General features: G+C 36.7%; 1 protein-coding gene across 1 annotated transcript; it reads left to right on the plus strand.

Annotated features, from left to right (window-relative positions):
* Nucleotides 1-570: 570 nt before the first annotated feature.
* tmem184c (transmembrane protein 184C) lies at nucleotides 571-11,047 on the plus strand. Its single transcript, XM_033973036.2, has 10 exons — nucleotides 571-1,162; nucleotides 1,820-1,950; nucleotides 2,044-2,080; nucleotides 2,157-2,362; nucleotides 4,746-4,820; nucleotides 4,894-4,987; nucleotides 5,188-5,300; nucleotides 5,952-6,051; nucleotides 7,356-7,527; nucleotides 8,429-11,047. The coding sequence occupies exons 1-10, from the start codon at nucleotides 1,046-1,048 to the stop codon at nucleotides 8,740-8,742; spliced, it is 1,359 nt and encodes a 452-aa protein (XP_033828927.1). The 5' UTR covers nucleotides 571-1,045; the 3' UTR covers nucleotides 8,743-11,047.
* Nucleotides 11,048-11,056: the final 9 nt, after the last annotated feature.

The following is an 11,056-nucleotide window of genomic DNA, read 5'->3' on the forward strand; positions in this document are numbered from 1 at the left end:
TAATAATAATAATAATAATAATAATACATTTTATTTCTAATGCACTCTTCATTCCATAGAATCTCAGAGTGCTACAATAAAACAAGAACTTTAAACCAATACTAATTGCTAGATACTACAAAAAAAAACAAAACAAAAACAAAACACATCAACAATAAGCTTTTTTAAACAAAAAGGTTTTTAGAGGTTTTGGTCTACATTTAGCAACAATATTTTTATACAGTTTTATACAGTTTGCGTAAAAATTAGGTAAGAAAATTGAAAAGTTTGCTTTAAAATGTCTTACCTCTGTTCAATTTAACTTATTCAAATTTATTGTGTATTTATCCTGCAAAACCAAACACAATGGACAAAAATGGTATTCTTATCAAACAAATACAGGTCCACTTCTATCACTAACAAAGTAATAACGCTGCATGAAGAAGGACAATGCAGTCAATGGTTAATTCACAGTGCCATCTGCTGGTGACAGTCGAGTCGTGACCAAAAGCTGCACAACAAGTCACGAGATCCACAGCTGGTTTCTCTCTTTTGATTGGTCGATATTTTTAAGGGAACCAATCAGATTACGGGAAAGGGCGGAAGTGCGTTCGATAGCAGGAAGTACAGTTAACAGCAATGGCAAAACATCTCTGGAAACTTTTTGGAGCATAAACAGGATTGGAAACTGTCCTATACAGTGAAGTTTTTTTACCAGCGATTTACATTTTATAAGCAAATGCTGAAATAGTGTTGCGACAGTCGTTTAAAATATGAGAAAGCTAAAGCGTGGGTCATGTGCTTTGTTTGTTTACACGATGAAACAGCTGATATGCTAATATTAGCCAGCTGACCAGACAGGTGAAAAATCTGTGATAAGAACTTAAAATGACCACGTAATTGCATCGACTTGACTGAAATATCATGTAAACCTAAACTGCCTACTCTGTTGATGAAAGAATGTCAAGCTAAATGTCCCGAGGCTTACATCTTGTGAGACGAGTTAAATCGTTTAGTGACACGGCCCTGCGTGAGATTGAAAGGCCTTCAGCTTCTACATGACAAAATGCCGTGCTCTTGCGGGAACTGGAGGAGATGGATCCGTCCGCTGGTGGTCTTTTTGTACATTTTACTTTTACTGGTGGTTCTGCCCCTGTGCATATGGGAACTGCAGAAATCAGAGGTCTGTAGTGGTGCTTGAATATAAATCGTTCTTGTCATGCTGTTTATTTGATCTAATGCGATCTAATGTGCTGTATTTGGAGTAATTACACCTTTCTGTTGATCTGCTGAACATGGTGTGGTTACAAAGTTGTCTAGGTTGGCATTTGGTTAATTTCACAAGGCCATGATCATTATATTGAGAAGTGTGTGAAGTCTAAAGTTGGCTTCAGTTTCTAATCTCATAGTTGTTCATATTTCAGCTTGCACATTAATTTTAATATTTTACACTATAAATATGTAAGTAAAGTGTATTTGTTCAGATCAAGGGGCCTCTTTCTCTAGAAACAGTGATATTACTGCAAATTAAAATTACTCAAATAGAAGTCTGTAGTTGTCTGAGAAATTACTCAAGAAAAGTACTACTTAAGTATGATAATGATAATAATAAAACCAAAACTCAAGTTAGAGTACTTTAACTCTGGTGCAGAACAGGACATGTTTTACAAATCAAACAAGAGAAATATCAAGTACTCAGCTTGTTAAATGCTGGAGTATACTGTTTTCAGTTTGTTCACAAATATGATATGACAATGATGTTTTGTGTATTAGAATAGACAGTTTAGTTTTAGACGTTTCTCAAAATATACCACCTGTTTTCTGTTTTGTATCACCTCAGGTTGGGACTCACAATAAAGCCTGGTTCATTGCTGGGATATTTGTCTTCATGACCATACCTATATCATTATGGGGTATTCTGCAGCATTTAGTGCACTACACCCAGCCTGAACTTCAGAAACCAATCATTAGGTAATCAGTCATCATATATTTACACTACTAGAAAATCAAGATTGCCTGTATTTCTTATAGCCTATGTTTTTGGTTTTGTTTCTTCTTCCTCAGAATACTATGGATGGTCCCAATTTATAGCCTTGACAGTGTAAGTAGCATTAAGCATTCTAGTCAAAGCATATAACAGTTCTTTTGCAATAATAATTTCGCCTTTGGTTTTTCAGTGGATTGCGCTGAAGTACCCGAGTATAGCCATTTATGTGGACACATGCAGGGAGTGCTATGAGGCCTATGTCATATATAACTTCATGACGTTCCTGCTAAATTACCTGGAGAACCAGTACCCCAGTCTGGTGATGATGCTGGAGGTCCAGGAACAGCAAAAGCACCTGCCCCCCCTCTGCTGCTGTCCTCCCTGGCCTATGGGAGAGTGAGTTACTTCATACATATACTATAGTCACGTCATTTTATCTCATATTAGATTATATTAAATTTATGTTATTCTAGCAACGCAACAGGTATTTAGTAACATACTTAGGGTTACTTAGGGTTTTACATTTTGTTTATTCTTAATGCCAATATTAATCTAAAATGCATTAATCAAAATTATCATTTTATTATAGAAACAAATTTTGTAACCCATTTAATTGTTAGAAAAGAAATTGTTCAAATAACCTTTCTTTGTGTACTACATTATGGAGATATAATATACATGCAGACTGCAGCCTCTACTTTGAAACCTTTGGAAACAGTCTTTCACTCAGCCCCTCATTTCATAACAGGCGATGAATTAAAAACCCATTACAGTCCACTCTATGAAAAAGTAGGTTGGCCATCGCTAGAGAACAACACTGTATAAATAGTATTTATAGACTGCCTGAATATCTCACTTGTTTGTTGAACTTGGATACAGGAACTTTAAATACAAGTTCTCATGATTGTGTTCGTCTAAAACCTGGCTGCACTAGAACTGAAATGGGTTTTGGTTATTTTGCTTTTTCAAAATGGAATATGTTTCAAAGACATACAAAACTAGATACAATGGTGCCACTAATGCACTTTAATAATCTCTTGATAAACATTTATAATTACCCATGCACATGATTTTAATGATTTGAATGGACCTATAAAATTATTTATTTTGTTTATATTGTCTAAATAGGGAACACATGAAAAAGAGTCTGATACTCTGATTTGGCACTCTCTGTATAAATAAAAATAATTGAAAACAGAAACAAACAAAACTGAAAATAGGCACAGATGCATTGAATTTCTGTTCAAAACTGCACCACTGACAGATCCCTCCTCTTCATACTTGCATTTCATTGTAACAAGCAGCAGATATTACATTTTTTTGTGAATAAACACAAGTCAGTAGAAGTTGGCAGACATGGTGGGAAGGTGAGAATACAGGACACAGCAGCATTCCTCAAACAAACCAATCTAAATGACAAATCTGAGTATCCAATCCAACTTTATTTGTAGAGCACTAAAAACAACATGGTCGACCACAGTGTTTAACACACAAAGATAATTATTAGGGAACATTTATAAAATGTTCAGAGGCTTATAAAAGATCATTTTACATATCATGTCCCCTTCAAATAGTACTACAATATTTAGTGCTGCTGTGTTTTTTTTTTTGTATTGTTACTGCATTCGCTTTCTCTACAGATGTAATTCATGCATTTATAGTCTATTAACTAACTCAAATATTTAAGTGAGTAAATTAATACACTGATAAATGTACACAAATTCAACATATCTTTTTATTACAGTAATGGGCATGTTTGAGGATTTTGTAGAAAATTAATTACTGAAAACAGTATGAAAACATATAACAGATCATATTTTTAATAAGTTTTGGCTTTGTATCCTCAGTAAATGCACTTTACTTTGGGAATGTTGAATGAATGCTTTAAAACATACGTACATAATCATTGACCCTGTGGTAGTGTGTGGAGTGTAAAAACTCCTGTGTATACACAAGGACACATGACCCATAATCTTTTATTGTTCTTCATCTTGTGACTTTCAGTCCAGTAGCTGTCATCAGTTTTAAATTAGCCTTAGTCCGAAGATCTCATTTTTTTTTATCAAATCAAACAGTACTGGCTGATGTATTTCATCAGGAGTAGCCACTGATGACATTCGCAGATTAAAACATGGTAAAGGATATATTAATTTAATCAACCCATTGTTATAGAGCTTCTAGTATTGGATATGTACAACTAGGGCTGGGCCATATGAGCAAAAAAAACCTCAAGATTTTCTTTCCTCATGTATTTATTGACAGAGGATTGGCTGTAGACCATATAATTGACAATTAGATATGAGTGATTCATTGATATCCCAATATTGTGCTCATGGAGATGCTTTTCAGCTGTTTTGGGATGATGCCACTTCCGGGACCAACTGGCAACTTCACTTATTATAACTTTGTTTTGTTGTGGGGTTTTTTTAAGTTTTTTTAAAATTGTTTTTATTTTGTCAAAATTCTGCCTGTCTTGGACCTGGAAGTGAAATTGCACTTAGCAACTCTATTGCTGTGCCTGTCTCACAGTTTGGTATTACACTTATCGATCTTACATTTATTTAACTGCATCGGTTTAAATGGCTTAATAACACAGATTACTGTGAGCGGGGTCACTGCTCCACAGATCTGACCTGTTACATGCCACGTGCTTGCCTTCAAGGATATAAATAAGTTTAATGTCATACTGTGCAACATTCTTGGTAAAGCAAAAAATCTCCATGGAGACAAGCACACTGGACACTCTACCAGAAAAGTGAGGTTCTTTTCCCCTCTTCAGGGTTCTGCTGTTGCGGTGTAAGCTGGGAGTGCTGCAGTACACAGTTGTCAGACCGGTCACCACTGTCATTGCCTTGTAAGTAAATGTGTCCTACTCGTTTTTACTACAAACTTCGTGCAGATGTTAAACACAAAGTTCTCTCATGTAGGATCTGTCAACTCTGTGGCGTGTATGACGAAGGCAACTTCAGCTCCAAAAATGCATGGACATATCTCGTGATCTTCAACAACATGTCACAACTGGTAATGATGTAATCACAATAAAATTTCATATGTGATTTAACTTGTATACTACTAATTTGTTTAGGTTTATGTGAGCAAAAAAGTTATTTTCCTGTGTTCTCTAAGTGAATGGTCAAAACACAGATGGAACTTACTTTAAATTTGAAGGGGTAAAATTATAATTTATCTAAAAATAAAATTGTGTATTTCTCCTTTTGTAGTTTGCCATGTACTGTCTGGTGCTGTTCTACAGAGCTCTGAGAGATGAGCTGAGTCCAATTAAACCGGTCGGCAAGTTCCTCTGTGTCAAGATGGTGGTCTTTGTCTCTTTCTGGTAACTGACATTTTTGGAATAGTTTGAAAATAAAAATATATCAACATTAAAACAGAGACAGGAGGAGACACGTCTCGCTAAAGTTGATCCAAATTGGCTCATCAGATGAACGTATCAAAAAGTACCTCTGCAGCTCTCTTTCATATAAAGATGTATGATCCAATTGCCTTTTATCCAGTTCCAAGCACTTTTACTGTCACTGCAGACTGTAGGTCAGTCTGAGGTTGGCTGTGGTCACACTACACTCAGTTCCAGAGTGGAGCTGCTCTGACTTGACCTACACTAAGTGTGAAATGTCTCTGAGTCATATTTTGCATAATCGTTCAAACCCCTAATCCCAATAGGGATTAGCCAGTTTGCTAATTGGTGAGATCAGACAGCCTTTGTGTCTAGTTATTTTGGATGAGAAGCAAAACATCTTCACTCTAAAACTTTTGTCCAGTTGACAGAATTGAATTATCTCCTGCTATAAACTAGAGTGGACATAAACTGTGTCTTACACAGGACCTAACAACAACATTCAAGCACATGTGCTGAGTGGGATTCGAACCCCAGTTCTCAGAGCTCAAGTCTTAAAGTCTATGTTGAAGTCGTGAGCAGTCAGAGGAGTTAAATATGGCACCAATCAATTACTTTTTGTGTCCTTTATAGGCAAGCTGTGTTCATTGCGTTGCTGGTTAAAGTTGGAGTCATCTCAGAAGAACATACCTGGGACTGGAAGAGCGTGGAAGCTGTAGCCACTGGTTTGCAGGTAGGATATTCTGTATTGTAAACACAGATGTAGGGCTGATATGTCATAGACAAATCAAAATAGCAATTTAAGTGTGTGTAATTTTAAAAACGCAAAGGCTGCAATTATTTAGATGGTAGCATCTGTATAGAACAAAATATCCTGTCTTTTTATCAAAAAATCTTGTTGTACCTGTAGTTTAGACCTCTACAAACATGTTCTGAAACTCATGGGATTCTCGTATTAGTTTTATCAGTTGGTGTCTTAAGCCTGATTTAGGATCTGATTTGTTTCTCCCTGACTGGGAAGCTGTGACCTCACAAAACATCAGCAGCGCTATGGTAACAGCCAATAAAACAGAGCACCAGGGGCAAATGGAATAATGGACACAGAGGCATAAGATCTCTCTAACTCAGGAAACTGCAAAAATAATTAGGTAATTTTATTATTCACCTCTCGTAAAGTTGGAAAGTTAAACTGCAGCATTCTCATTCATATTATACATTGAATTTGTCCTCCACAATGACACCCAGTCCACAAAACAGTGCTATTATCCAGTTTGAAATGAAAATCAAGAGTAGTTCCTCACGTGTGTCTGTTTACATAAATCCATGCAGCGTGGATCAGACTGAAGCTGCTACTACAGTAAACATCACTCTACTTCCTGTGTAGACTCAATCGTCATCATTCTGAGCATTAAAAGCTGAACTATTCCACCACATTTAACAAATGATAATAACATAGTTTTGACATAGTTTGACACCTCAACTAGAAGTGCAATGCTCTGATCTTTGGAACATTATGTTTTACTGTAGACAAACGGCTGACACGAGGTGCACTCACAACTTTTAGCTTGTGGTGCACTGTCTCTGCTGCCATATCCCTCTGCAGTCTTTGTGCTCAGGGGATTGTAAGATTAAAATCTCATACAATAATCATCATGTCTGTAGTGTGTGCTTTTTTTGCTGTAATGTGTAGTATCCACACAGCAGATAGGATAATATGGTGCGAGTTAGCTGATAATTTGGGAGTTAATCTACCTTTTTACATATGAATATATTGTTTCCTAGTGCATTTCTGTTTCAGTAGTTGACCTTGTGCAGTGCAGTTGTAATCTTGTGAGTGCAGTTTGGGTCACATACATGCTCACTTTTGCCACACCCACTTTTAGTCCTATAATTGATCGACAGGGCTGATAATAGGGCTAATAAAAAGCTGCCCTATTATATCCTGCAGTAAGAGATATACTACTCACCACTGTTTCACAGTCCTTACTAGTTACTAATGCAAAAAACAGACCAGTTAATAGTTGTGTTTTCCTGTAGGATTTTGTCATCTGTGTGGAGATGTTCCTGGCAGCCATAGCACATCACTTCAGCTTCACATATAAGCCTTACATCCAGGAGGCTGAGGAGGGATCCTGCTTCGACTCCTTCATGGCCATGTGGGACATATCTGATGTGAGGGCCGATATTTCTGAACAGGTTCGCAATGTTGGTAAGTATTCCAATGATGTTCAGCTGGTTTTCTGATCATTTATTTTAATAGATACTTTTTCCAGACTGAGGTTTAGATTGTTTTTATACCTGACAGTTTTGACTGCTCCCTAGAGTGGTCACGTGATGTTGCTGCGACTGTACAGCTGATTTAAACAGGTTTTGGCGCTGTCTTCCTACCAGTGGAGGCAGGACAACAGCGCCATCTGCAGTCTGACTTCTGTAGGACATTATCCCAGGTGTGCGAGAGTAACACCTGGGTTTACTCTCGCACACCTGGGATTACAAAATCCTGTTTGTTTTTGAAAACAAACTAAACGTTGGTGTGAAAAAGAATCTATTGAAATCAATCCAACTTTATTTGTACAGCACATTTTTAGCAAGGGTCCAAAGTGCTGGACACAATGTATAAAATATAGCATGAAACATAAGTAAGTAAATAACAACACAAAAAATGCTAAAATTAGTCACTGAAAATAAAAATTAATAGAAGACGTTTCTCATGCCATGTTAAAAGCCAGTGAGTAAAAGTGTTTTTTTAAAAGCAAGTAATTAAATTAGCTGGATCACGTATCGTTTCTATGATATTGGTTCAGTCAATATCCTGGTTGGGCCTTTTATTGGATGTAATAAGATTTACTGGCAAATATTGGCCTAGAACGTGTCATAATGTTTTAACTTTTATTCATACAACGCTGTTCAACAGTTACTAATTTAATAAATTTATTTGTAAGTTAACTGTGTTTTGATGGAAATACAATGCCTTTGTCAGTCTCTACACCAGTATCAGTTAATGTCAACAGATCCCAAAAGCAAAAGTATTGATATCTGTATTGGAACTGAAAAAGCTGGATTGGTGCATCCCTACATTTTCCCAAATATTTCTTTCATTTTCCCAACAGGGAGAACTGTCATGGGTCGCCCGAGGAAATCTTACTTTGGCGAGGACGGGAATGATGGGGAGCGCTCCGGCCTCCTGTCCTCCGCCTCTCAGGACGCCATCACGGAGCAGCTCTATAACTCCGGCTCCTCCAAGGGTCAGTACGAGGGCCTGGGTCGGACTCACACCCCCCACTCTGTCTCTGCCCCTGCGGGACTCAACTCTGCCCAGTGGGACGAGGGCTACGAGGCCACGGCTGAAGACTCCCAGGAACAAGACCGAAGGACGAGCCAAAGTGGACAGCCAGCAGAGGGCGATCTAATTGTGATTAATTAACAGATTAAATCAAACTTTTAGTTTAAAACTGACAATATTGGCTTGAATAAATGCAGCACCGGGAGGACCTTTCTGCAAGTGACAGCTCAAGAATGTTACGCTAGTAAATGGTAAGGATGTAACAATACCCAAATCTTGCTGTACACAATTATATTTTTAATTTTACTTTGGAGAGGCTAAAAAGAATTGTAGATAGACTACTTTTCCTTTTTTAAAAGCCTGTAAAATAGTTCAGTGTGAATCTTTACTGGCATAATCCAAATAACTGTGATTTAAAAGCGGTTAGTAACAGTTATTCGTTCATTCAGTATGTACTGAAATGGAGCTTTACAGTCCCGCCCACTTCGAAGTCTGCTCTGGTTCCAGAAGTAAGTTTTCCATAAAGTTTTCCCATACACTATTCGGAATATTTTAACATTAAGAGTTCAAAGACACAATGTAGGCTAACCACCTACGTAGTAACTAGTATCCATAACACGTCCAAAAAGCACATTTAAAACACACGAACAGCAAAATGTTTTAAGAGCTTACACAATAGATCTTGTGGTTAGTGTTTAGTTACCTCATCGCTGATCAGCTGAGCAAGTTTTCAACCTTTCATATACATTTTGTATAGAGCAAAGGATCATGGTCTTTGTAATTCCCTGTTTGTCCATCAAAAGGAACAAGGAAAGTTCAAGGAACTTGTAATTTGACTTATTGTGACATCCACAATATTACTAAGAGACTTTTGGCGATCGGTCACGATATATTGGTTATTGTTACATCCTGAGTAAGTGGGAGATATACTTTCTTTTGGTAGTATAGAGCACAGTTTATCAGACTACTGTTACCCACACAGTACAGATCAGCTCCGTCTGAACATGATAGCTAAATCATAATGACAACTCACTCAATTGGCATTTACTTGGCAATGACTCAGATTTAAAGCATCTTTAAGCACATATAAAACATTCATTTGTATATTTTGATTGATTTTTCAATATTTTCATTTTTAATAACTACACCTTGATTTTCTGTCAACCTTACACATTTTTACAGTTTAGGGGATTCTACAAGCATCAAATTTCAGCATGTTTGCAAAGTACAGGTTAGCATGCCTCAGTACATTTCCTCATATTGTAAATAATTGGCGATATTTACGTTAACAAAAACAGGATGAACTTAATAAAGTGGTAACTGGCAAGTGAATGTGCAAAGGACCAAGTATGAACATAGGCCTGTCACGATTATTACTTTATCGTCTTGTAACTGATAGCTGGAACACTATATTTTGGGGCTTCTGTACATTTTCTTTGCAAATGTGTGGAGTTTTTTGTCAATATTTTTGTAAAACTATATATGTTGTAGAGGGTTGAATAAGTAACGTCTATGGCTAGTTATTGGTTCATTTTGCTGGTTTATTTCTCACATCTTGAGCATTTAAATCGTAATGGTACTGTGCATTTAAAAAAAGCTTTATTTGTAATTGGGATTAGCCTGCTTTATAGTTATTGTGTCAGAGGTAGGGTTGCCAAAAGTATCGAAAATCAGATGCTTATTTGGGCAAGTATGATACTAAAAAGTCACATTCACAGGACAAAAATGAACCTTTCCTCAGTGCTTTAGATGATCTTGAGCTGTATCAGAACTACTATAATAGCACATAGACTAGTGTACACCTGTGGACCACTATGGAACCTACCGACTGAGGGATTACACAGATATAACGCCACGTGGTAATATAAAAGAAATGGTATTACCGGTATTTAATGCTGAAAATCACATTCTATTGTCTAAAGAAAGAGGTTGTGGTATCGGATTTGGCATTGAGTCTATTCCTTAGTATTAAAATTGAGTTTGTAATTTTAGCATCGTGACAAAACTAGTCAGAGTCAAGTAGTTTTAATATTATTGTTTATTTCCATATTTTTCTGTAGCTTCAAAAATGATTGTGACAGGCCTATGAACACCATGCACAGTTATTACATTTTAGTAAACTAACTAAGCAGCTGTTCACTGTACTATGGAACTTTTATCTACTGTATATTTAATTAATTTTTTGTTAATTGTTTTTAGCTTTTAGACTCTATTCACTCTTGCAGCTTCAGCTTCCAGGTAACTCATGCAGGGATATATGTGTAAGTTAGATTTATAAAGCAAAGTCATCACTCTTAGAGCCTATGGTGCACATGAGCAGCTCGAGCATGTTGCATTGCCTTATTTTATTTTTGTAAAGAAGACTGACACCAGAGCGGGTCTTAATGTTTCTCATCGGAGTTTATTCATCTGTAAATCTTGAATAAATCTTTCAGATAAAATGGCATTTGTACTG

This window comes from Periophthalmus magnuspinnatus, chromosome 1, assembly GCF_009829125.3.
Source record: "Periophthalmus magnuspinnatus isolate fPerMag1 chromosome 1, fPerMag1.2.pri, whole genome shotgun sequence".
In the NCBI taxonomy this organism is placed as follows: Eukaryota; Metazoa; Chordata; class Actinopteri; order Gobiiformes; family Gobiidae; genus Periophthalmus; species Periophthalmus magnuspinnatus.

Excerpts from the sequence above, each read along its gene's own strand:
- tmem184c (XM_033973036.2), top strand. The coding sequence starts at position 1,046 with ATGCCGTGCTCTTGCGGGAACTGGAGGAGATGGATCCGTCCGCTGGTG. Across the intron at positions 1,163-1,819 it reads GGGAACTGCAGAAATCAGAG|GTTGGGACTCACAATAAAGC; the intron begins GTCTGTAGTGGT and ends GTATCACCTCAG. Across the intron at positions 2,363-4,745 it reads CCTCCCTGGCCTATGGGAGA|GGTTCTGCTGTTGCGGTGTA; the intron begins GTGAGTTACTTC and ends TCCCCTCTTCAG.